The sequence below is a fragment of the Oncorhynchus clarkii genome, chromosome 3 (assembly GCF_045791955.1).
Source record: "Oncorhynchus clarkii lewisi isolate Uvic-CL-2024 chromosome 3, UVic_Ocla_1.0, whole genome shotgun sequence".
NCBI classification, from domain to species: Eukaryota; Metazoa; Chordata; class Actinopteri; order Salmoniformes; family Salmonidae; genus Oncorhynchus; species Oncorhynchus clarkii.
In genome coordinates, this window is record NC_092149.1 from 34,355,068 (window position 1) to 34,382,881 (window position 27,814).

General features: G+C 40.2%; 1 protein-coding gene across 1 annotated transcript in view; it reads right to left on the reverse strand.

Annotated features, from left to right (window-relative positions):
* The window catches only part of LOC139393932 (glutamate receptor ionotropic, kainate 3-like), a 120,284-nt gene that overhangs the window by 15,696 nt on the left and 76,774 nt on the right, over window positions 1-27,814 (reverse strand). Inside the window, exons 8-11 of the mRNA XM_071142109.1 lie at window positions 27,478-27,585; window positions 24,574-24,687; window positions 17,908-18,111; window positions 1,146-1,369 (exon numbers count right to left, since the gene is read on the reverse strand). Of these exons, the coding sequence (XP_070998210.1) occupies window positions 1,146-1,369; window positions 17,908-18,111; window positions 24,574-24,687; window positions 27,478-27,585 (650 nt within the window). The remainder of the gene's footprint in view (window positions 1-1,145; window positions 1,370-17,907; window positions 18,112-24,573; window positions 24,688-27,477; window positions 27,586-27,814) is intronic.

The window sequence follows — 27,814 nt, forward strand, 5'->3', positions numbered from 1 at the left end:
GGCTCTAAGCACTTCTGCTCGCTTTCTAGGCAGGTCTCCAAAGAATGATGCAACAGTCAGAGATGATTTTCTACTTGTACTTACAAAAATAGGGTGCTAAAATGAGCTTGTGAGCTTGTCTCAAGACATAATGGGAGAGGGTTGAGGAGTGCAGCTGGCTCCTCTCAGAACCCCAAGCCCCTTCAAAAGAACTTCCTCAAGCACCACTCCGCATTTGGAGGCACCAGGAAGTGGTGAGAAGCAGTGACAATGACCACAGAAGGCGAGCAGGATACTGCAAGTGGCACATGGGTTCTTTTCTTTCTCTCTTATGTAAATAATTCCATAGAAGGTCTCAGGAACACATTTGGAACACATAGGGAAATACTGAAAAAATCAGAGATACCCTGATCTCAATCAATGCTAATTTCAACTTTCAATGATTTGTGGGGAATGTGGAAAAGATAACAAGCACAGGTAAATGTCATGAGAGGCATTTTTTATTTTTATTATCAAATTTCTTTCTCCAGGTATCGGCAGGTATTTATTTTTATACATTTGAAAGACGAAAGTTGTTCGAAGAAGCATTACAACTGCAGATAAATTATACAGGAAATGCTTTGAATTGGAGAGTATAACTTCGCTGGTGGTTTGCTACTCTCATCTTTTTCTTCCACTGCTGGGCTCCACAGAGAGCCCACGCTGACATAACTGCCTTGATCACTACCCACCAGCTCACACAAAATGAAGGACTTGTACCAATTGAACATGGGCCTACCGCTGAGCCGAGACCTTCTCTTACCCCCAACTGATGGAATCACTTGAGACCATCATTGACTGACTCAGTTCTACAGAGATTCAGATTGGCCAGCCTCAATTTGTGCACTATATCCTTCCAGATAAAACATTTACACATCGCTGCAACAATACACAGTTGGGGGCATTAAAACGTTAGGTTGCGCCTTGGTTTTGGCATGTTCAACATGGTGCTCCCCTAGTGAGAGACAGTGTTGTCACAAATAATTGTTTAACTGACTTTTTTGTGCCTGCAACTTAGCCCTACAAGTAGAATATACAAAAATATACCACTCAATAAAATTCAATGAACACAAACACACACACAGACAGGCAGAACATGAAGTAGCCAAGAAAAGTCTGGGACTCACCTGGCGATGACGAAGAGAACACAGCTTACGCCTAGGTAGGCTAGCAGGATGTAGACCCAGATGTCAGGGGTCATGGGGTTGAGGAAGGAGAAGAAACCGTTGTTGGTGGTGTTGGGCTTGCGGTACAGGATGCTGATGCCCATGCTCATGAAGGGCTTTGAGAAGTCCACAACCTTCTCACGCAGGTAGGTAATGGTAAGAGGGGCCACAGCCAAGTCGGCTCTCTGTAGGGGAGACAAGAGAAGGGACCATCAGTCAAACGATGAGACCCTTTCACTTGCTTTATTACCGTTGTTACCGCAAAGCCATAAGACTGCTGAACAGTTAATTAAACGGCTACTCGGATTGTCTGCTTTCACCCCCTACCTACAGTACATGTACATAGCGTTTCAATCAATCACCTAACCAAACCGACATGTACATATTACCTCAATCAATCACCCAACTACCTCGTACTCCAGTACACTGACTTGGTACCGGTAATTATTGTACGTAGCCTGTATATAGACTCATTATTGTTATTTTAGTGCTATTTTATTTGTATCTATTTGTTAATTTTCTTACTTTTTAACTGCATTATTGGGAAAGGACTCGTAAGTAAGCTTTTCAACGTAAAGTCTACACTTGTTGTATTGATTTGATTTGAGCTTCTTTTGCTGGTACTTTCATATGTTCTTCAGGTATCTTTGAAAATCATAGATCTGCATGAACCATTGTTGTTACACCAAAAAGGTACATGAAACTTGAAAACCAGTTTGAGGAAAAATGAAGTACATTACATTGGTAGTTTCATAACAAGTATGAAGTCCTGTAACATATGACATCATTTCATAAAATCAAAGTTCTATTGAACTTCACATCAAAGTAATTTTGCAGAGATCACAGGTTGCCCCCTCCCTCCAATTATTCGCCAATCAATTTTTTACATAAGAAATGACGAACACCTGCTCTAATGAATCACAAGAAACAAGGGCCATTCCCACAAGCCTTCCCACCAGCTTCTCCCCATGCCTCCACTATCTGGAGCCTGGTGCCTTCTGACTAGGCTAATATAGCGCTCTGAGATTCTGCCCTGGCAGGGTCTGAAGGTGAACGTTGCGGCCCATGATTTTGCGTCTGGCTGCATATTCAGAAGGTTACCATTTACATTGCCTCCCCCCACACCTCAAACACGTCAGGGTTGGACAGGAGATTAATGAAACCAGATGCTTGGTTCACGCTTGGATAGCTCCCTTCCTCGGAAACTAAGGAAACTCACAAAGGGGTTTGGGCCAATCTCTTTTTCTTCCTTTTTGAGTGGTGGCATAGCAACAAAGCTCAGTGTGGAAGCACCAGAACATCCCTGATGGAGGTCAGTTAAATTAGGTATTGGTGTGTACATTGGAAAGTGTGGAGGATGTCTAGTCCTGCAGATCATATGAAGGTCGGAATTACCAGAACCCTGCTCCCTGTAAGCTCAGAAGCATTCCAAGAAAGTGCTCAAAAGTATTCCAAGAAACAAATGTAGTTGATTTGTACTACCCAACCCAACACTTTTATTCGGACAATGAATTGTCCCCCCCCCCCTCCAAATGTGTAATTTGTAATGTATGGACAAGGCTGACAATGCATTTCATCAACCCCCTTCATTTCTTAGCTTAGCTGACATTACAATGTAGAGCAATAACCTCTAAAATTAGAAATAAAAAAGCTTTTTTGGTGTTAAGAAAGTAACTCATGGACATTTTTTTTGCTGTCGCTCCAACATAGTTCAGTCACTCCGCCCTTCCAAAAAAATGACTAATTACTATTCTAACATTCAGAGCAGTCAATGGGGGTCAGTATAAGAAAATAGTCGAACTCCGTGAGTGACCGTTTGGATTATACCTGTGCCTGTAGCTAACACTGTGGTGGCTAAACACAAGAAAGCCTAACAAAGAGAGACGGTGTGGGCACAGCCAATCTGTCATGTGGTGCAATCCACGGTGCCCTCATTAAACATTTACGTTTACAACACACACCCGCTTCTTCTGTTCTCTGCCGTCGACCTCAGCTTTTCAAGCTAGCTGCCACTCAACCGGAAGACCGAGCAGCAGGTGATCCCAGCCAATCTCAGCCATCCCTATGGTGGGCTAATATATACGCTGCACGGCTATTTTCTGCTTAGACACGTATTGCGGAGCACACGCGTGATAACCTAATAGTACCCTGCTGAGTGCCACATGGCTCTGTGTTATCTGTGGGTGTGCAGATGGTATTGTAAGCTTAGAGCTGTGCTACCTCCATACTGCCACACCTGATAACATTCTGTAGGATTCATACAATTACACCAACACTACCGGTCAAAGATTTAGAACACCTACTCATTCAAGATTTATTTTTTATTTTTACTATTTTCTACATTGTAGAATAATAGTGAAGACATCACAACTATGAAATAACACATATGGAATCATATAGTAACCAAAAACGTGTTAAACAAATATATATTTTATATTTGAGATGCTTCAAATATCCACTCTTTGCCTTGATGACAGCTTTTCAAACTCTTGGCATTCTCTCAACCAGCTTCACCTGGAGTTCACACATATGCTGAACACTTGTTGGCTTCTTTTCCTTCACTCTGTGGTCCGACTCATCCCAAACCATCTCAATTTGGTTGAGGTCGGGGGACTTTGGAGGCCAGGCCCCACTAATCCCAAACCAGATGGGATGGCGTATCGCTGTATTATTCTGTGGTAGCCATGCTGGTTAAGTGTACCTTGAATTCTAAATAAATCACAGACAGTGTCACCAGAAATGTACCCCCACACCATAGCACCTCCTCCTCCATGCTTTACGGTGGGAAATACACATACAGAGATCATCCGTTCACCTACACCACATCTCACAAAGACACGGCGGGCACTTGGAACCAAAAATCTGAAATTTGGACTCCAGACCAAAATACACATTTCCACCATTCTAATGTCTATTGCTCGTGTTTCTTGGCCCAAGCAAGTCTCTTCTTAAGTACTGGTTTCTTCGCAGCAATTCGACCATGATTCACACAGTCTCCCCTGAACAGTTGATGTTGCTTGAACTCTGTGAAGCATTTATTTGGACTGCAATTTCTGAGGCTGGTAACTCAAATGAACTTATCCTCTGCAGCAGAGGCAACTCTGGCAGACTAATATAATGTGATGCCTAAGACACATTTTTACTTGCAGTCATTAGTGTCCGTTAGAATCTATGTTCCTTCTTCCTTTTTTTGTCGGAATAAAACAGGATATAATGAGGACTACATGAAATATGTCTTGCATGTAAATGGACATTAAAAAAGGGACTGGTCTTGCGATATATTTAGGTTGTTAGGACAATTGGAGTTTTACAAAGTTGCAGCTACAGTATGTTTAACAGTGGAAATTATTATGGCACCACTATATGGACACTTAATCATCATGGTGCTTTATAATGGTAAGGTTACAAACATTGGTTGTGGTAAGTATAATTTAAACTTGGGTATCATTATGGTAAGTGGGGAAATAAGTATAGCAATTTATAATTGTAATGGTTTATCAGATCATAAAAAAAAGATCCATTTTTACATGGCTAAAAGAGAAAGAATATAATATCTATTGTTTACAGGAAACTCATTCTACAAATATAGATGAGGTAGGGTGGAAAAAGGACTGGGAGGGAGAAATATATTTGTGTCATGGTCAAAGAATCTCAAAAGGGGTGATTATACTAATTAACCTGTTGTGACTAGGCGGCAGTATTTTCATTTTTGGAAAAATAACGTATTTTGTCAGGACAAGATGCTAGAATATTAATATAATTGACAGCTTAGGATAGAAAACACTCTAAAGTTTCCAAAACTGTAAAAATATTGTCTGTGAGTATAACAGAACTGACATTGCAGGCGAAAGCCTGAGAAAAATCCAATCCGGAAGTGCCTCATGTTTTGAAAGCGCTGAGTTCCAATGCGTCCCTATTGAGCAGTGAATGGGCTATCAACCAGATTACTCTTTCTCCGTATTCCCGAAGGTGTCTACAGCATTGTGACGTAGTTTTCCGCATTTATGTTGAAGAATACCCGTAAGCGGCTACATTGCGCAAGTGGTCACCTGATGCTCCCAGAGTGATTATCGCGTAAAATACAGAGGTAGCCATTATTCCAATCGGTCCTACTGAAAAACGAATTGTCCCGGCAGATATATTATCGAATAGATATTTGAAAAACACCTTGAGGATTGATTATAAACAATGTTTGTCATGTTTCTGTCGATATTATGGAGCTAATTTGGAATATTTTTCGGTGTTTCCGTGACTGCAATTTCCAGGCGATTTCTCAGCCAAACGTGAAGAACAAACGGAGCTATTTCGCCTACAAAAATAATATTTTTGGAAAAAAGGAACATTTGCTATCTAACTGGGAGTCTCGTGAGTGAAAACATCCGAAGCTCATCAAAGGTAAACGATTTAATTTGATTGCTTTTCTGATTTCCGTGACCAAGTTACCTGCTGCTAGCTGGACAAAACGTTATGCTAGGCTATCGATAAACTTACACAAATGCTTGTCTAGCTTTGGCTGTAAAGCATATTTTGAAAATCTGAGATGACAGGGTGATTAACAAAGGGCTAAGCTGTGTCTCAATTTATTTAATTTGTGAATTTCATGAATAGGAATATTTTCTAGGAATATTTATGTCCGTTGCGTTATGCTAATTAGTGTCAGATGATGACAACGATCCTGTTCACGGGATGGGAGTTACAACAGGTAATACACATTTTTATCCGATTGTGCAAACTGTGCAAACAGATCCGCAAGGAAGATGGATAATTTAAAAAATGCTATTGGACCATCTTGCTAATTAATCTATATGGGCCAAATAATAATGATCCACACTTTTTTTTTAAATATATATAATAATGTATTGAGCTCACAAGCAACGAAATAATCTATTATCGTGAAGGAAATCATTCTATTAACTATCGCACTTAAGGAGATTATGAAGATCATGGATACATTAGAATTAGTGGATATATGGAGATTGAAGAATCCTGACCTAGTAAAATATACATGGAGGCTTAATCAAGCTAGCCATCTTGATTACTTCCTATTCTTGCTCTTGCTGGCATCAAACATTTTCAAAAGTATTAATAGGAGACTGAATGCGATCGGACCACCATCTAATTGGCCTCCATATAACTCTTACAAAATATCCACATGGTCTGGGATATTGGAAATGTAATCAAAGCCTATTGGAAGACAATTTGTTAATCTAAGACAAAATAATTCATAATTTACTTTTTGTACAACATAGGTACAGCAGATCCCCTTATTGAATGGGACACTTTCAAATGTACTTTTAGAGGCCATTCAATAAAATACTCATCATTAAAACAAAAATAGTTTAGGTCAAAAGAGATTAGACTAATAAAGGAAATAGAGGGAGTAACAGCGCAGGTAGATGGTAATAGAAACTGTAGGCACAAAATAGGTTAGAGGAAAACAAAAAGAAATGGAGGTACTTATTCAATTTCGTAACATTAAACATTCTTGAAAATACAAGTGTCTTACACCCTTCAAAAGATTAGAATCTTGGTAATCAAATTACGTTTTCCAATTTAAAATAGCTATTACAGAGAACAAATCCCATGCTTTTGTTTGAGAAGAGCAATCAACAACAGAAACATTTTCCGCCATGACAGTTTTTACACATTCACATCTGAAGGTAAAATTATGACTTACATTCTGATATCTTGCTCTTATTTCTCTTCCTGAGGGTCCCAGTGATCAAATGAAGTGCCATTTTCTTTGATAAAATCCATTTTTATAGCCTAAATCGAAACATTTTGTAAACCGTTTGTGCCGTGAATTCAATCTCTATCAGCAACATATTGTGACGAGGACTTCCAAAGGGTGTACTGTTTTTTGAAAAAAATAATTTTAAACTATTTTTTTAAACTATTTTTTTTTGTGTGTGTGTGTTAGAATTGCTTTTTGATGTGTTGTATATAGTTATTTGCACTGCTGTATATAGTTATAGGTCATTTCACCAATTCGGCCACTTGGGTACATTTGGGCAACTTGTGTGGGACACCTGGGTGACTTCATGCTAAATGTCATGTAGCTCACCCATTCCTGAAGTTATCAGTCTGACACTTTGCACACCTACAGTTGCCCTCTTGTGTTATCCATCACAAATTATCTCCAGCATCCTATCTGACTGTGTGGCTATTCTAGTACATGTGAAAGATGATACTACAACAATAAAAAACAGAAAACTTATGCTCTTTCTTTCTCTTTTCTTCCACCAGATCTACTGTGTTATATTATCCTACATTCAATTAACATTTCCACAAACTTCAGAATGTTTCCATTCAAATGATACCAAGAATATGCATATCCTTGCCTCTGGGACTGAGCTACAGGCAGTTAGATTAGGGTATGTCTTCAGGCGGAAATTGAGAACAAAGGGATGCAGCCATAACAGGTTTAGCCATAACAGGTTTAGTCTGAAATCTGGATCCCTGCACAGTCTCATTTGAAGATCTTGATCACTTTTCTAACCTCTGGATTAAAACCGTATTATGACAAGTGTACCGTATTATGTATTGGATCATTAAAAAATACAGTGTTTACACTACCTTGTAGTTTACCAATAAAATGGGCGGATGGTAAGGTAGACAATGCTTGGTATTCAAATCTCAAAAAATATAAATGAACTTCCCACAATTAATTTCGATAGAATATTAGCAAAAATAGACCATTCTTTTGCAACCATGGAGAGGTAAATACTTGTCTATTTATGGAAAAATTACATTGATTAACTCTTTGGTCCTATCCCAGTTTACTAATGGCATTGCCTACTCCAGATTATTTGTTTTTCAAATCATATGAGCAAAAATTATTTCATTTTATTTGAAATTCTAAGCCAGACAAAATTAAACGTGCCTATTTATATAATGAATATGAGTTTGGGGGGCTAAAATTATTCAATATTAAAGCATTAAACCTCACTAAAAGCTTCACTCATACATAAGTTATACTTAAACCCCAAATGGTTCTCCAGTAGATTATTAAGAAGAGCTCATCCTTTGTTCAAAAATTGCTTTTTTGCCTTCATACAGATTACAACTTCTCATTTCCGACAATTTGAAAATGAAGTTTTGTTGACAGTATCACCCTTTCTTAAACAAGCCATACAAACCTGGTTGCAATTTCAGCTTTATCCTCCAGAAAAGATAGAACAAATATTACAACAAATGTCATGGTTAAACTCAAATATATTGATAAACAAAAAAACATTCTTCATGGAATTTGTTTTACATTTTTATATTAGATTTATGTCACCTATGCAGTTATCAAAAATATGTGGGAATATCTACTCAATCCAAATTCACAACCAACTGATTGCAGCACTACCACAAAAATGGAGGCAGAAACTGGAAAATGGAGAAGGTAGGGAACTTGTTTGCCTGCCATATATTAAAGATACAAATTCGCTAAAAGGAACTGGACAAACACGCAGACAGCTGCACCATACAGGTTGCAAAATAAACAGCACATGGTTTAAGAACTGGTACAAAAAACTACACTAGACTCAACACTTAGTTTTTCAATTTAAATTATTAGATACATTTCTTGCCACCAACAGAATGCTATATATATTGGGCATACAACTATCTCAGTTCTGTAGATTTTATTGCGAAGAGACAGAATCAATAGATCACTTATTCTGGTATTGCCCCTATATAGCTTGTTTCTGGTCACAGGTTCAGGAATGGTTAAAAAAATGTATGTATGATTAGAAAGATTCATAAATTTAGTTAAACATCACAGCACAATTAAAAAATATATATGGCACATGGAAACCAAACAAGGGCGGTTTATGGTGATAGGTGGGATGGGCTGAGAGTGGCTGAGGGTTGGGATTAAAGAGTTTGTTTGGAAATGTATCATTGTAATATAAATGTTTTATATATTTTTTTTATTTAACCAGTTAGGCCAGTTGAGAACAAGTTCTCATTTACAACTGCGACATGGCCAAGATAAAGCAAATCAGTGCGACACAAACAACAACAGAGTTACACATGGAATAAACAAACGTACAACACAATAGAAAAATAAAGTCTATATGCATTGTGTACAAATGGAGTGAGGAGGTAAGGCAATAAATAGGCCATAGTAGCGAAGTAATTACAATTCAGCAAATTAACACTGGAGTGATAGATATGCAGATGATGATGTGCAAAAGAGCAAAAAAGTAAATAAAAAAAATATGGGGATGAGGTAGGTAGATTGGATGGGCTATTTACAGATTGGCTGTGTACAGCTGCAGCGATCGGTTAGCTGCTCAGATAGCTAATGTTTAAAGTTAGTGAGGGAGATATAAGTCTCCAACTTCAGCGATTTTTGCAAGTCGTTCCAGTTATTGGCAGCAGAAAATTGAAAGGAAAGGCGGCCAAACGAGGTGTTGGCTTTGGGGATGACGAGTGAGATATACCTAATGGAGCGCGTGCTACGGGTGGGTGTTGTTATCGTGACCAGTGAGCTGAGATAAGGCGGAGCTTTAGCAAAGACTTATAGATGACCTGGAGCCAGTGGGTCTGGCAACAAATATGTAATGAGGGCCAGCCGACGAGAGCATACAGGTCGCAGTGTTGGGAGGTATATGGGGCTTTGGTGACAAAACGGATGACACTGTGATAGACTGCATCCAGTGTGCTGAGTAGAGTGTTAGAGGCTATTTTGTAAATGACATTGCCGAAGTCAAGGATCGGTAGGATAGTCAGTTTGGCGGCGTGAGTGAAGGAGGCTTTGTTGCGATTCTAGATTCTAGCCGATTCTAGATTTAATTTTGTATTGGAGATATTAAATGAGTCTGGAAGGAGGGTTTACAGTCTAGCCAGACACCCAGGTATTTGTAGTTGTCCACATATTCTAAGTCAAAACCGTCCAGAGTAGTGATGCTAGTCGGGCGGGCGGGTGCGGGCAGGGATCGGTTAAAAAGCATCCATTTAGGTTTACTAGCGTTTAAGAGCAGTTGGAGGCCACGGAAGGAGTGTTGTATGGCATTGAAGCTTGTTTGGAGGTTTGTTAACACAGTGACCAAAGAAGGGCCAGATGTATACAGAATGGTGTTGTCTGCGTAGAGGTGGATTAGGGAATCACCCGCAGCAAGAGCGACATCGTTGATATATACAGATATATACAGAGAAAGAAGTCAGCCCAAAACTTTAACCCTGTGGTACCCCCATAGAGACTGCCAGAGGTCCGGACAACAGGCCCTCCGATTTGACATACAACTCTATCTGAGAAGTAGTTGGTGAACCAGGCAAGGCAGTCATTTGAGAAACCAAGGCTGTTGAGGCTGTCGCTAAGAATACGTGAATGACAGAGTCTAAAGCCTTGGCCATGTTGATGAAGACGGTTGCACAGTACTGTCTTTTATCGATGGCGGTTATGATATCGTTTAGTACCTTGAGCTTGGCTGAGGTGCACCCGTGACCAGCTCGAAAACCGGATTGCACAGCGGAGAAGGTACTGTGGGATTCGAAATGGTCAGCGATCTGTTTATTAACCTCTCTGGGATATTTGGGACGCTAGCGTCCAACCTGGCCAAAAACCAGGGAAAATGCAGAGCGCCTAATTCAAATAAATTACTATAAAAATCTAACTTTCATTAAATCACACATGCAAGATAGCAAATCAAAGCTACACTTGTGAATCCAGCCAACATGTCAGATTTCAAAAAGGCTTTTCGGCAAAAGCAAACGATGCTATTATCTGAGTATAGCACCTCCGTAAACAAAGAGATACACCATATTTCAACCCTGCAGGCGCGACACAATACGCAGAAATAAAAATATAATTCATGCCTTACCTTTGACGAGCTTCTTTTGTTGGCACTCCAATCACAAATGGTCCTTTTGTTCGATATGTATCCAAAATGTCAATTTATTTGGCGCGTTTGATCCAGAAAAACACCGGTTCCAACGTGACTACAAAATATCTTAAAAGTTACCTGTAAACTTTGCCAAAACATTTCAAAATACTTTTGTAATACAACTTTAGGTATTTTTTTACGTAAATAATCGATAACATTGAAGACGGGATGATCTGTGTTCAATACTGGAGGAAAACAAACTGTAGCTAGCTTTCTGGTCGCACGCCTCTATCTAACAGTACACTTCAAGTGACCCTCGTTCAAGATGGCCGTACTTTTTCATTACACAAAGGAATAACCTCAACCAATTTCTAAAGACTGATATCCAGTGGAAGTGATAGGAACTGCAAGAAGGTCCCTTAGAAATCTGGATTCCCAATGAAACCATTGAAAAGAGAGTGACCTCAAAAAAACAAACATTTGAATGGTTTGTCCTTGGGGTTTCGCCTGCTAAATAAGTTCTGTTATACTCACAGACATGATTCAAACATGATTCAAACAGAAACTTCAGAGTGTTTTCTACCCAAATGTACTAATAATGTGCATATCTTATCTTCTGGGGATGAGTAGCAGGCAGTTGAATTTGGGCATGCATTTCATCCGGATGCGAAAATACTGCCCCGTCACCAAGAAGTTAACCTGGCTTTCGAAGACTTTAGAAAGGCAGGGCAGGATGGATAGGTCTGTAACAGTTTGGGTCTAGAGTGTCACCCCCTTTGAAGAGGGGGATGACCGCGGAGACTTCAGGGTTCTCGGAAAGAGAGGTTGAACAGACTGGTAGACGTTCCCGTTTTAAGCGCAATATTTTGTCACGAAAAGATGCTCGACTATGCATATAATTGACAGCTTTGGAAAGAAAACACTGATGTTTCCAAAACTGCAAAGATATTGTCTGTGAGTGCCACATAACTGATGCTACAGGCGAAACCAAGATGACATTTCAAACAGGAAGTGCCCCAGATTTTGAAGGCGCTGTGTTCCAATGACTCCTTATATGGCTGTGAATGGGCCACGAATGAGCTTAGACTTTCTGTCGTTTCCCCATAGTGTTGACAGCATTGTGACGTATTTGTAGGCATATCATTGGAAGATTGACCATTTTACACTACATCTACCAGGTGCTCGCTTGGTGTCCTCCATCCATCCTCCATATTGCGTAATCTCCAGCTGCGTGAATTTTTCCGTTTGCTTCCGAGGAGAAACCCGACTGCCACGAATGATTTATTATCAATAGATATGTGAAAAACACCTTGAGGATTGATTCTAAACAATGTTTGCCATGTTTCTGTCGATATTATGGAGTTAATTTGGTAAAAAGTTTGGCGTTGTAGAGACTGCATTTTTTGATTTTTTTCTTAGCCAAACGTGATGAACAAAACGGAGCGATTTCTCCTACACAAATAATATTTTTGTAAAAAATGAACATTTGCTATCTAACTGAGAGTCTCGTCATTGAAAACATCCAAAGTTCTTCAAAGGTAAATTATTTTATTTGAATGCTTTTCTTGTTTTTGTGAAAATGTTGCCTGCTGAATGCTAGGCTTAATGCTATGCTAGGCTATCAATACTCTTACACAAATGCTTGTGTAGCTATGGTTGAAAAGCATATTTTGAAAATCTGAGATGACAGTGTTGTTAACAAAAGGCTAAACTTGTGAGTGAATATATTTATTTCATTTCATTTGCGATTTTCATGAATAGTTAACGTTGCGTTATGGTAATGAGCTTGAGGCTATGATTACGCTCCCGGATACGGGTTTGCTCGGCGCTAGAGGTTAAGAAGGAAAAAAATTCCACAAATTCACTTTTAAGGAGGCACACCTGGTAATTGAAATGCATTCCAGGTGACTACTTCAAGAAGCTGCTTGAGAGAATGCCAAGAGTGTGCAAAGCTGTCATCAAGGTAAAGGGTGGCAGTTTGAAGAATCTCAAATATAAAATATATATTTTGATTTCTTTAACACTTTTTTGGTTAGTACATGATTCCATATGTTATTTCATAGTTTTGATGTCTTCACTATTATACTACAATGTAGAAAATAGTAAAATAAAGAAAACCCCTTGAATGAGTAGGTGTTCTAAAATCTTTGACCGGTAGTTTAGATCAACACTCCCAGCAGAGATTAACTGTAACAAGATATAACAATCTGTGTTACTTGCAGTCCATTTGACATTTACTGGTTTTAACATTTGTGGGGTTTGATTATTTAGTCTTATAGGTGTATTGAATGATAATCTTGGACAACGCCGGAGAACATATCGCCATATTTCCATATGTACCTCTTAACTCGATTGTTTTACAAAGATTTGCATATGGTGCTCCAACTGCCTCATTGTCCACCACTATTTCAATTTGCATATATGACAAGAGAAATGTTGTCCCTGGTAATTCCACCGTCTGACTACAGTACGTCCCCCTTGAATAGCAAAGGATTGTAGAGTGATAATGGCATTTGCATTACTATAACATCACCCTATCCTTCAAGTATACTTCTATAGCACAAAACACTATCATGTAGCAGAATAATGTAGCTGTGGTTGTTGATGCAATTGAAAGTCATGCTGCCCGTCCGTCAAAATGACAGCTCTGACCACTATCCCGCCCTCAGTAGTCAAAAACTCCTCCGCGTACCACTGTAAAACCAATCAGGTCTGCGACCCTCAGATAGAGACAACACATGTACGTGCCTAGAACTGCAAATAAAGCCCCTTTTCAATCCAATATCTTGCCAAGGTCCCAAGTCCAGTCTGCTATCTCTACATGTAGACAATGAGATGTGTGGATTGCTGTGGTGTGCATCGGTCTCGCCGTAACCTTCCTGTGTGTCTGACGGAGCAAGAGATTAATTGAAAAGAAACAAATGATGTGTTAAGCTCGCTATTAATACTGGCATCAACATCATGATTAATTGGATAATCTATTGTGACTAAATCAAGTTTAACATGACCTGTTGCATAATTTAACGCCTTTTGAACAATGCTCTTTGGCGTTGTAGTGAGCTTTGACGACTCAGAGGAAAATAAAGGCCGCTATGCTACATGGGCACGGAAGGCTGTTTTGTATTTAATTAGCCACAACACACACACTCTTTCTCATTCAATATGTATCCTATTTGTATTTACACACAACAGCCTATTAATCATGTATATTATGCACATACACATGTGTATGCATAGACAGAAATACTGTATATTCACCTGATGCACACAAAGTTGGACTTGTAGGTGAGACACAATGCAATACTTCTGTCTTGGTTTATTCAATAGTACAATCTCAGGAAATGTATAGAAAAACACTAACCCAGCTACATGCATGCATGTTTTTAGAAATCAGAGACAATTTGCTCCTTCCTACACGTTGACAAAAAAGGTGACATCAGACATATCAACAAAGACTTTATTTTTGTCAAACCACATTTGCTTCTTTGTTTGACAGAGCTCGGTGACCTACAAAGATGAATGAAGGCTTACAACTGCTTTTAATAAACACACACGACTACTGCACCGTTGAGTTATGAAACTATGATTTACGTGAGATTGTGGGCTGGCAGGACGAATCAGCTGATAACAAACGCAGACAGCTTTGTTTTGCTTGTCGTCTTCCTTAAACCAATAAATGTATCTAACAACTGTAGGTGACCTGTTGGGTCACTAGTAAACGGCAGCATTGTAATGTTATGTGGTCATCCCAACACAACATGGGTTAATAAATATTTGTTTGCTGTCAGTGTCATCTGAGCTCATACCTCTATTTGCATAAAAGCATCCCAGAAACATATCCATGACTTCCATTGGATTGTCAGGTATTCGTAAATGGCTATAAGGGATTCAGGTGCAGGAGAGCAGATATTGGGTACCCAACGGAGCCTTTTATTTAGGCGAACCAAAAGCACACGGCAAAGTGAACACGAAATAACAATACGGGTTAACATAACCCAGCGCAACAGACTAACGTGCGCATAACATGAAACAGAATAAACAATACCACACAAAGACACGGGGGAAACAGAGGGTTAAATACACAACACATAATGAGGGAAATGAGAACCAGGTGTGTGGGAAAACAAGACAAGACAAATGGAAAATGAAAAATGAATCGGGGATGACTAGAAGCCCAGCGACGTCGACCGCAGAGGACCGCCCGAACAAGGAGAGGCATCGACTTCGGTAGAAGTCATGACATGGATGTCAAACCTGTCAGCACATTAGCCAATGACACATGGTGATTCTGGTATGGGATGAACAGAATGCAGGACCACCACAGAAATGATACCAATCCTTGGGATAAGGTTGTCAAATGAAATGTTATTGGTCACATACACGTGTTTAGCAGATGTTATTGCAGGTGTAGCGAAATGCTTGTGTTTCTAGCTCCAACAGTGCAGTAATATCTAACAGGTAATATTTAGCAATTTCACAACAATATGCACAATACACACAAATCCAAAGTAAAGGAATGGAATTATGAATATATGAATGATATTGTTGTTGGTGTTGTTGGTTTACTTGTATGGAAACCAATATCCATCCAAGCTTCTCATGGCAATCCCAGGACAGTTCTCTTGAGCTGACTCCAAAGTTTACTTTCCAGGTCTGCTGTTTCAAGATCAGCTTATCAGTATAGACAGGAGGAAGAAAAGCTCTGAGCCACAAAATAGAACCAGCTAAATAAATCCATATAGCAGTGTTGATACAGTGTAGGCCACTCAAATAAAGAGCAGTAGCACAGGGAGACAATCTATAGCACACTTACCCTTTACATACTGTGTAAGGAACATACTAGATCAAAACCTAGTCCTATATTACTGTATTCTATAACCGTGATGCAGATAATAGGTACACCTACAGTACGTAATATCTGAATGGAACATTGGTGTTCTTGATTCCTCTACTATCAGCTGGTATTACTCTCTTGGAAGCAATAGACCCAAATACAGTAGAACTGTAGAAAACATCATGTAGCATGCTCAGTTCTACCCAAGCCAAGATAAGTGTTCAGGAATTACTGAGACCTCATCAGCCAACTATTTAACTGTGAGGAACTGCTGAGAGTGAACTCAAACCATATATCAAAACAAGGAGGACCACAGGGCTTGAATTCATCTGCATTGTACTAAGTATATGTTGCCCATAATACACTATAGGGGGAAAATGTGTTGGAGTGCACTGAGTACAGTACAAAGTACATTTCACAGCATGGGATATATGCATGGAGATATAGATACAGGTGCTCTGAAACTTGCTTTGTTGTTTTCAAATGTTCTCTACTGTCTAGACAACTTTGAAACCTGACTGAATCACACTGTGTGATCACGCTTTCCACATGTGAGTAAGACCTTCAAACAGGTCAACATTCACAAGGCCGCTGGGCCAGACGGATTACCAGGAAGTGTACTCCGAGCATGCGCTGACCAATGTGTCTTCACTGACATTTTCAACCTCTCCCTGTCTGAGTCTGTAATACCAACACGTTTCAAGCAGACCACCATAGTCCCTGTTCCCAAGAACACTAAGGTAACCTGCCTAAATGACTACTGACCCACCAAGTCTAGGTCCAAGAGGCTTCTAAACAGCTTCTACCCCCATGCCATAAGACTCCTAAACAGCTAAACAAATGGCTACCCTGACAATTTGCTCCCCCCCCCCCACCCTACACTACTACTACTCTCTGTTATCATCTATGCATAGCCACTTTAATAACCCTACCTGCATGTACATAATTACCTCAACTACCTCGACACCGGTGCCCCCGCACGTTGACACATTACCACCAGTACCACTGTATATAGCCCCGCTATTGTTATTAACTGCGGCTCTTTAATTATTTGTTTTTCTTATCTCTTACATTTTTGTTGTGTATTTTCTTAAAATTGTATTGTTGGTTTAAGGGCTTGTAAGTAAGCATTTCACTGTAAGGTCTACTACACCTGTTGTATTCGGTGCATGTGACAAATAACATTTGATTTGATTGTTATCCTCAAAACAAAAGTGAAAGACTGAAATCCTTGTGAATATCCAGGCTACTCTCTAGATAGTGGCTATTGGTAACATTCAACTGTCAAATCAAATGAAATCATTCATTGTCACATGCTTCGTAAACAACATGTGTAGACTAACAGTGAAATGCATTCTTGCAAGCCCTTTCAACAATGCAGAATACAATAATGATAGAAAAAAGAGTAAGATACAATAACATATGTACATCTGTAGCCTATGTTTACTGTTCATTATGAAGAAAGCTTGTATTTATATAAGCAACATTTTCCTGCCTTAATCTCTTAGTTCCCCCTCAAGGTTACTGATATCAACCTGGATCTGATAAAAGCTGGATCTGGCTAAGGCAGAGATTAAGTGCTGCGGCGCAAGCCCACCTTTCCTAACCCTTTCTGCACCTAGCCATTGACTCGAACCGTCCGACTCCCACCCTCTCCCTTCTCTAAATGCCACTCTAGCTATTACAGCTTTTCCAGCCGAGCACATCGTTGACCAGGGGGTCTGAGGACAGGGAGAGGGCGATGGGGATGGACACTCTCAAAATGCCAGCAGGGCACTGTCCGCGTTGTCAATGTCAGCTATATTTTAACAGCCTTCGATGCTTTCATTTGATGGTTTCAAAACCAACATCAATATATTGCTATACGTTTACTCATCCTAGTACGTCTTAAATCTTTATATTTGTTGTTAAAAAAAACACATTAAGTTTGACTGTGATAAGTTTCAAATTAGATCCTAACAGACAAAAACAGGGTCCCAACATCTAATAATTTACAATGTTGAGCACTAGTTATAAGCAATAGTAAGACAGTAATAGTAACAGTCAGAAGGTAACTGGTAGTCCAACTCACGTGTTCCATCAGCTCCTTGATCATGCCGTTCCACTGGCCCTTGTCGTCCTGCGATCCGTACTTCCCATCAGGCACCAGGCGGATCTCGTAGGTGAAGCCCAGGATGCTGGCCAGCTCCTTGAGCAGGTCGATACAGAATCCCTCGAAACGGTCATTGCCCACCAGCGCCTTGTCAGACTTCTTAAGCATGACATATGGTTCCTCCTGCACAGACACAAAAAATCTAATGGAAACCAGCGTTGAGGTCAGCTTTTTCCATTTGTTCTTCAGCACACGCACCTAATTGAGGCAAAGTGATCTGAGCTGATAAGTCGTTGTTCAGTCTAACAGGGAATGACAGGGAGACTCCGGTCCAATGTCTGGTCAGCTACACTGTATGTTTAAATATGGATGAGTGCAATGGTTTTTCCACTTATACTTTTTCCACATTTTGTTACGTTACAGGCTTATACTAAAATGGATTAAATAAATACTTTCACTCCTCAATCTACACACAAAACCCCATCGTGGCAAAGCAAAAAGAGCATTTTTTATTATTGAAAATGAATACCCTATTTACAAAAGTATTCAGACCCTTTGCTATGAGACACAAAATTGAGTTCAGTTACATCCTGTTTCCATGAATCATCCTTGATGTTTCTACAACTTGAATTGGAGTCCACCTGTGGTAAATTCAATTGATTGGACATTATTTGGAAAGGCACACACTGTCTTTATAAGGTCTCACAGTTGACAGTGCATGTCAAAGCAAAAACTAAGCCATGAGGTCGAAGGAATTGTCTGTAGAGTTCCCGAGACAGGACTGTGTCGAGGCACAGATCTGGGGACGGACACCAAAAAATGTCTGCAGCATTGAAGATCCCTATGAACACAGTGGCCTCCATCATTCTTAAATGGAAGAAGTCTGGATGCAGCAAGATACCTAGTGCTGAGCAATCGGGGGAGAAGCGCCTTGGTCAGGGAGGTAACCAACAACCCGATGGTCACTCTGAAGGAGCTCCAGAGTTCTGTGGAGATGGGAGAATATTCCAGAAGGACAACCATCTTTGCAGCACTCCACCAATCAGGCCTTTGTGGTAGAGTTGCCAGACGGAAGCCACTCCTCAGTAAAAGGCACATGACTGCCCGCTTGAGTTTGCCAAAAGGCACCTAAATACTCTCAGACCATGAGAAACAAGATTCTCTGGCCAAGATTGAACTCTTTGGCATGAATGCCAAGACAACACAGGAGTGGCTTCGGGACAAGTCTCTGAATGTCCTTGAGTGGGCCAGCCAGAGCCCGGACTTGAACCCGATCAAACATTTCTGGAGAGACCTGAAAATAGCTGTGCAGCGCTGCTACCATCCAACCTGAAAGAGCTTGAGATAATCTGCAGAGAAGAATGGGAGAAACTCTCCAAATACAGGTGTGCCAAACTTGTAGCATCATACCCTAAAAGACTCGAGGCTGTAGTCGCTGCCAAAGGTGATTCAACAAAGTACTGAATAAAGGATCTGAATACTTATGTAAATGTCACATTTCAGCTTTTCATTGCTAAAAAAAATAAATGTTGCTCTGTCATTATGGGGTATTGTGTTTAGATTGATGAGGGAAAAAAAAAACATTAAATCAATTTTAGAATGAGGCTGTAATGTAACAAAATGTGGAAAAAGTCAAGGGTTCTGAATACTTCCTGAAAACACTGTGTGTCGACAGGAAAATCTAACTGATTTAAGTGACGGCTATGCTGTGCAATCGGAGAAATGTACAGCATGCAATAGGAAGTCTCGTTGATTTACAATAGATGGTGAATCTAGGCACTCTAAAATAGTCTCTGCAGCCAGCTAAACTTCCCTGGCCGTTCCCGCTCCCACATCCCTGTCCACTGCCCCTTGTAGACATTGTATAGTACAGTGCAATGCAGTTTATGGTCACAGAGCCAGCGGTCTTTACTGCCCTGTAAAATTCTCCCTGGCTCCTCATAATATCAGGTTGAATAAAAGCTTGATTAGGAACAGAATGCTTCAATGAAATGAAACATGCCTGAAATGTTGTCTCCATCGTCACTGGTCTCAGAGTAACCAAGGTGATGCTTATTGCCTGCATGAACAATGGCTAAACTCTCAATGAAAGGATGGCGGATGGCTCGATATTTCCCTTGATTTAGTGTCTCCCACTATCTGTCTGCAAAATAGGGCCCATACATATCCCACTGTGCATTTTTTAAAGACATGGTGGTCCACTTCCTCACGGGCTATTTATTTATTGCTTCCGATAGCCAGACATACAATTCATGAAGTCTGTTCATAAGCAGAGTAATTGATTCCCCAGTGATGGTGACCTCTGCTTTTGTATTCTCATCGGCCACGTCTTTGTGTGACACAAAGCTGCTAGAAAAGCCGTTAAAGAGGAGGAAATAACCAGTCAGAACACGGTTTACCACTTGGTCGGAAAAACGCGTGCTTCACAGGGTGGGGTTAGCTATGCTTGTGGTGACAAAGGGTGTGATGGTGTGATGTACACTCCCCTTTAAAAGTGTGTGGTCACTTAGAAATGTCTTTGTTTTTTAAAGAAATGCACATATTTTGTCCATTAAAATAACATCAAATTGATCAGAAATACAGTGTAGACATTGTTCATGACTATTGCAGCTGGAAACGGCAGATGTTTTACTGGAATATATACATAGGCGTACAGAGGCCCACTATCAGCTACCATCACTCTGTGTTCCAATGGCAAACCCACAAATGCTGATACTCAACTTGTCTAAAGAAGGACAGTTTTATTGCTTCTTTAATCAGAACAACAGTTTTCAGCTGTGCTAACATAATTGCAAAAGGGTTTTCTAATGATCAATTAGCCTTTTAAAATGATAAACTTGGATTAGCTAACACAATGTGCCATTGGAACAGAGGAGTGATGGTTGCTGATAATGGGCCTCTGTACGCCTATGTAGATATTCCATAAAAAGTCTGCCGTTTCCAGCTACAATAGTCAATTACAACATTAACCACGTCTACACTGTATTTCTGATCAGTTTGATGTTATTTTAATGGACAAAAAAATGTGCTTTTCTTTCAACAACAAAGACATCTCTAAGTGACACCAAACTTTTGAACATTAGTGTATATAAAATAATGCTGTGACAAAATATGGAAATCACTGTTGTTTCAAATCGTGTTGTCTTGATGGTAAATGCCTTGGTGGAAGAATTAAAACACGTCTAACAGGTTTAACCCATCCTAGTCTGACACTTAACAGATGTCCTTTTCTACACCCAAAATACCATCTCAGGGACTGACAAATAAATGTAAAGTAAATAATTGGTTTCAATCCTAATATGTAGCTAGTTGGCCATTTGCAATTAGGGACGTTACCTTTAAATAAATGATAACCAAGGAATACTTGCTTATAATGCATTTAGATAGAAAGCAAGAGCTGAGTGGAGAACTTTGTTCAAGTTGTCCAATTATCTTGATCAAAAAGTTTGCGTGTTGAGGGGGAAAGAAAAAAGTCATTACCATCTGTTTCTAGCCTTCCCAACTCTTTTAAATTCCCCAAGGTTTGGACTCAAATCAAAGTGTTTAAACCAGTTTCACACTCTCTAGCGCAGCATGGGTGTCCATAAGAGAACGGATAGGAGATATGCAGACACAGTTACAGGCAATGGAGTGAAAACAATTAATGTGAGGGCTGGGAAATGCATTAAATATCTTAATCTCTTCGTAGAATGCGAGAAGATATCACCATAAAACTGTCAGACGTCTTATTCGCGGATGGCTGAGATCAGTTTGATGCGATGTCATTAAGCTCAGAATGGATAAAAAACACAGACACTGATATTAGTGCTGCTGATGCTCTATTCTCAACGTCCTTTAACAATGATTCCTAAAATACTCCTAAACCATCACACACTATCAAAAGATGCAGGTGATCCATGCAAGTAGCTGGTTTGGACCTAAACCCTACTCCTGGATTGAAAACCATGTCCAATGGGGAATTTCCATTGGAAATGTTTTTTAGTCCATGAATAGGCTTAATCTGGCTCAAAGAAACTGACCCTAAATCTTATTATTTTGTGTATATATTTTTGGCTGCAGCTTTAAACACCACCTGTTTTATGGTTCTATTTCTTGTCTTTGTGATTGAAGTTGCTACTCCCCATAGTTGGCACCAGAAGGCACTGATTATATCTCTTCTAAACCTCACTCGGTCATAATTACAGCCTTGCGCTCCAATCCAGACTTAATGAGAGTGTTTATCATTGTTGATAACTTATGTGTCCGTCCAGAATAAGCTCGTGGGGATGTTCATTGTCAGCACCTCGGTGATAGCTCCACAAAGACCCTCTAACCTCCCAGTTCACAGGCTTATATATAGACAATAGAAGATCTGAAAATGAATGTGGAAAGCTGGTGGGAGAGAACACCTGTTTATTTCCTAACATGTAATTAGTGGATATTTTATAGACTGGTCCATTGTGGCTCCCTGTCTTGTTCTCTATGGGCACCTTGCACTGCAAGTGCCTCACATCCCCATGGTGATCTTAATGTGACATAATGATGATCGACACTACATCCTTTGACAATCCAAGCTGGATTCTGATTGGCGAGGTAAACTCAAGGTGGTGTTCAATGAATTCACTGTGATTCATTTGACAGATATCTCCCATTTCCTGGTCTGAGTGGTGGTAGCGGAGAGGGCCTCAAACATGTTTTTTCAACCTTCTAACATTGACTTTGTTTAAAGGAGATGTTATTTTTCCAAATGTAAATTATACGTACATACAGTGCCTTGCAAAGTGTTCATCCCCCTTGGTGTTTATCATTTTTTGTTGCATTACAACCTGGAATTTAAATGGATTTCATGTAATGGACATACACAAAATCGTTCAAATTGGTGAAGTGAAATTAAATGCAAAATGAAAACTTACTAATTCTAAAAAATGTCAAACGGAAAAGTGGTGCGTGCATATGTATTCACCCCTTTGCTATGAAGCCCCTAAATAAGATCTGGTGCATCCAATTACCTTCAGAAATCACATAATTAGTTAAATAAAGTCCACCTGTGTCCCATAATCTGTCACATGATCTCAGTATATATACACCTGTTCTGAAAGGCCCCAGAGTCTGCAGCACCACCAAGCAAGCGGCACCACGAAGACCAAGGAGCTCTCTAACCAGGTCAGGGACAAAGTTGTGGAGAAGTACAGATCAGGGTTGGGTTATAAAATAATTTCAGAATCTTTGAAGATCCCATGAAGCAATCATTAAATCCATTATTAAAAAATTTAAAGAATATGGCAACACAACAAACCTGCCAAGAGAGGCCTGAAAGGGAGACCAAAGATAACCCTGAAGGAGCTGCAAAGCTCCACAGCGGAGATTGGAGTATCTGTCTGTAGGACCACTTTAAACTGTACACTCCACAGTGCTGGGCATTACGGAAGGGTGGCCAGAAAAAAAACATTGCTTAAAGAAAAAAATAAGCAAACAGGTTTGGTGTTCACCAAAAGGCATGTGGGAGACTCCCCAAACATATGGAATAAGGTACTCTGGTCAGATAAAACTAAAATTAAGCTTTTTTGCCATCAAGGAAAACATGTCTTCCTGCAAACCCAACAACTCTCATCACCCGAAAAAACCATCATCACAGTGAAGCATGGTGGTGGCAGCATCATGCTGTGGGGATATTTTTCATCGGCAGGGACTGGGAAACTGGTCAGAATTGAAGGAATGATGGATGGCTCTAAAAACAGGGAAATTATTGAGGGAAACCTGTTTCAGTCTTCCAGAGATTTGAGACTGGGGCAGAGGTTCACCTTCCAGCAGGACAATGGCCTAAGCATAGTGCTAAAGCGACACTCCAGTGGTTTAAGGGGAAACATTTACATGTCTTGGAATGGTCTAGTCAAAGACCAGATCTCAATCCAATTGAGAATCTGTTGTATGACTTAAAGATTGCTGTACACCAGAGAACCTCATTCATTTTGAAGGAGCTGGAGCAGTTTTGCCTTGAATAATAGGCCAAAATCCCAGTGGCTAGATGTGCCAAGCGTATATAGACATACCCCAAGAGACTTTCAGCTGTAATTGATGCAAAAGGTGGCTCCACAAAGTATTGACTTTAGAGGGATGAATAGTTATGCACGCTTGAATTTTCTGTTTTTTTTGTCTTACTTCTTGTTTGTTTCACCCACAAAAATATTTTGCATCTTCAAAGTGGTAGGCATGTTGTGTAAATCAAATTATACAATCCCCCGATCAATTTTAATTCCAGGTGTAAGTCAACAAAATAGGAAAAATGCCAAGGGGGTGAATACTTTAGCAAGCCACTGTAACTCGCAAAGGAAAATTGGTTTCTCAGCCAATCCCTGTAAAATATTGAATGATAAGACACTGATATATACAGTACCATCCCCTAAGGTAATGTTTTGAGTAGCTTGTCAAGCAGAAAAGCTCAAATCTTAAGAACCAAGAGAGAGACAGACATGCAGACAGACAGAGAGACAGGGTAGAGCGAAAGAGAGAGAGGCAGACAAGGTTGAGAGAGAGAGAGAGAGAGAGAGGGAGAGAGAGCGAGGCAAGCAGGCAGGGTAGAGACAGACAGACAGAGTAGAGAGAGAGAGGGCATCTTTCAGGGCAAGGCGTCTTTCACGAAGGGCTGATCAAAGTCAGCTGACCTACCAGGATGGTGGTGATGACCAGGGAACGGTTGGCCAGCGAGTCTGTGATGTTCAACCCTTTCCGCTTGGGGACCTCGGTGATGTTGAGACCTCCGGAAGCACTCCACTTCCCCACCTGCGGGAAGATGAAAAGCGTGTAAGAGTTTGACTTTACCTCTCTACTGCGGCAACTCGTGACCCTGACTTCCCACAAGCTCACCTTGCTGCATTAGAGCCCACCGGGACACATTTCCATTAGCTGATTGGCTGTGTCACCTCTGGACACACTATACGCCATGAGGTTATTGGGAGAGTTTGTGCAAAGAAGAAGGTGGTGGTGGGATGTGGAGGCAGGCTCTAAATGAATTGACATTTTAGGAGAGAAATCAAATCGTTCTGTTGGGAACGATGAAATTATGATGCTATGTTTCACTTCATCCTGGTGTTATGGTTTGGAACATAAATAACATGCAAAAATTTGAATTGTCTCAAATGTAATCGAAATTAAACAATGTAATTCAGTAGTAGTCTCTAAGATTAACACGAAAACATTGTGCTGTCTTCTGCAACTTTTCAGTATCAAAAGATGTCAGATTCTCCAAACTGTCACCTGTCACCCCCTCTGTTGGCCTTGTTCTAAAAATACCAGTACCTTGTGAATATCATAGCTTATGAATTATTGAAATGAAGAGAGAGCACAGCCTTGTTGAACTCCTACAACAAACATTCTTTCCACTTGCAACTCTTCTCTGATAACAGACACACAATAGGTAATTGGAGCACTTCTCTGAATGCAGGAAAAGAGGATAGGTTGTTTGTTTCTGTGTAGTATGTGTGTGAGCAACGTGGAGAGATTGTGGGAGAGCAATAACATTTAATTTCTTGATTAATGTCTTCCATTTAGGCTTCATAATCTCCTCCTTTCCCTGGTTAAAACACATACAGAAACCAGAGCATAAAAAAATTGCAAACTAGATGAGCATCCTAGCATGATTATCATATGGTTATTTCAGGTCTGCTATCTTTGCAGTTGTGTGCCTTTTAGGAATGTAGCAAAACACAAATCCTACAATTCATTTTGAAAAGAAAGCCCAGCATGGGGTTGTCGGCAATGGAAATATAAAAGCTTGATAATGTTGGCAGAGAAGTTCTGCTCTGAGTAATCTCACGAAGATAAATACAAAAAGATCAGAGCAAATACAAGGAGTTGCACTCGAGTAGCGCCTTCCGGGCAAAAAAAGCTCCTTCCATACTGTTGCGACGACTCTGGAAGATATCATTACCATAAAGTAGTCAGTCCTGTAGGCTGTCGGTAACGACCTAATTTTGCATGTCGACTTGCGCAGTCACTCGCTTTCCCTACTCTCCTCCTCGCCATCCTCCGCTCGTTCTCCTTCTGCGTCACTAACCAAAGTGCCATTTAATATTCACAGGGCTGGCTGGCACTCGAGGTGGATCCGTTTAAAGGTACACAAACACGGTGCATCGCAGCCAGTGTGAAAAACACCTGATCAAGTCCTTCTGTCTGGTCCACTGAGGAGCGTATGCTCAAATTTAAAAAGCATATTAGTTACAGCTTGTGTGAAACAGCCCCCTCAAAAAGGACTAGGCAACTGAAGAGAAGAGCTGCTTTAAAAAAATATCAATGTCTTCCACTCTGCATGCCAGCAAAATCTTACTAATTGTGTCCAATTAACTCAATTCATTAAATGTGAACAGCCAATGAAGCGATTCAAAAGTTATTTACCGGTGCAACTACAGGGAGAAGAGAGCTTTCTGACTTTTTTTCTTCCCTCTTTTCTATTCATGTCAGTGAATTTTCCACTCTGACTGGAAACCTCTCCTAATTCCAGTATGAGCTCAAACTCGGGCTAATATTCAATTAGGGCAGATTAGGCCAAAAAGTCTCGAACAGTTAGCTAAAGCCGATTCCACAGATATATCCACTGAGTATTGGGGGATATGTAACATGCTTGAGACCAGGGATGGAGAAAGACACACAGTAGGCCTATACAGCTATCCACACATAATTTTTGTGTCTTTCATGCTGGTTTTAGCACACGAGTCAGTCTCAGAGATGTGCAAACACAGCAGTAGACCCAGCACAGCAGAAGAATGAGATACGGAAATAGTTTGGCGCATTGTGGTCGTTCCAGCCTGGAGCTGCAGTGATATTCTGAGCTGTCCTAGCTATTATACAGGCTCATACAGGCTCTGCCATACGGGAGCGCTTGAGGAAGTCATAATGGCACTTATCTCGAGTTTATGCTTCCATAACGTATGACAAACCCATATCACCACAAAGCAGTTATAGTCCGCAGGGTGCTACTCTGCCTTTTAAAATAACACAGGAAAATATTATTCTCCTTCTTCATTACCAACTTCTGACTTCTTTTGGTGGGTAAAACAGTGAGGTTTATACACCTCATTAGCAAACAGCATTTTGGGCAACAACTTGAATTACCATTAGAGTCTTGCAATTAACACTTTGTCTTCCCTCATCCAATTTGCTTTATGATCCATTAACTTCTGCTTATTTTTGAACAGCCCATTGGCGTCCTTGTTAGGAGGTAAATTGTACTGTCAAATGGAGACCGTTGTGCATTATTCGTTCCATATTAAAGAAGAAAACTGGAACGGATATCAGATTTTCACTCTAGACGATTTAACAGGGGATATGCAAAACAAATGTTATGTCCTACGAGAGAAAGAGAGTATAGTGTATCGTGGAGGGTATAAATACATCTGTGTATGTGTAAAATCACCAGGGTGATTTTACACAAAATAAACGTGTATTTTACATGTCCATTCATGTGCAATGTCCTCAGACTGAGTGAAAACTTGAACTATTACATAACACTATACTTCTTTAAGGTGTGGTTAGTTTGATAGTTGAAGTCATTGTGGTCAGAATGAGGTGTGTTACCTTCTCCAGGCCCTCTTCTTTCAGGCTGATGATGTCCAGGTCAAAGTCTGTGCGGAGGCCACTGGTCCTGTTGAACGACAGCCTCCCCGTCAGGCCTTCCCAGTGAGACTGCAGAGAAACACACACAACCTCACATTAACACTCATTCATGAAAGCATGTGAATACATGCAAACACCATGGCGGAAAGGCACACACACACACACATACAAACACACACACACACACACTCGGCTAAATTTCCTTTTTAATTACATTTTACGTCCCAACGCCTCAGACACATTTTACCCCAGACCACAGTGTTAATTAAAGACCATCTCCTTCGCTTGATTCCACACA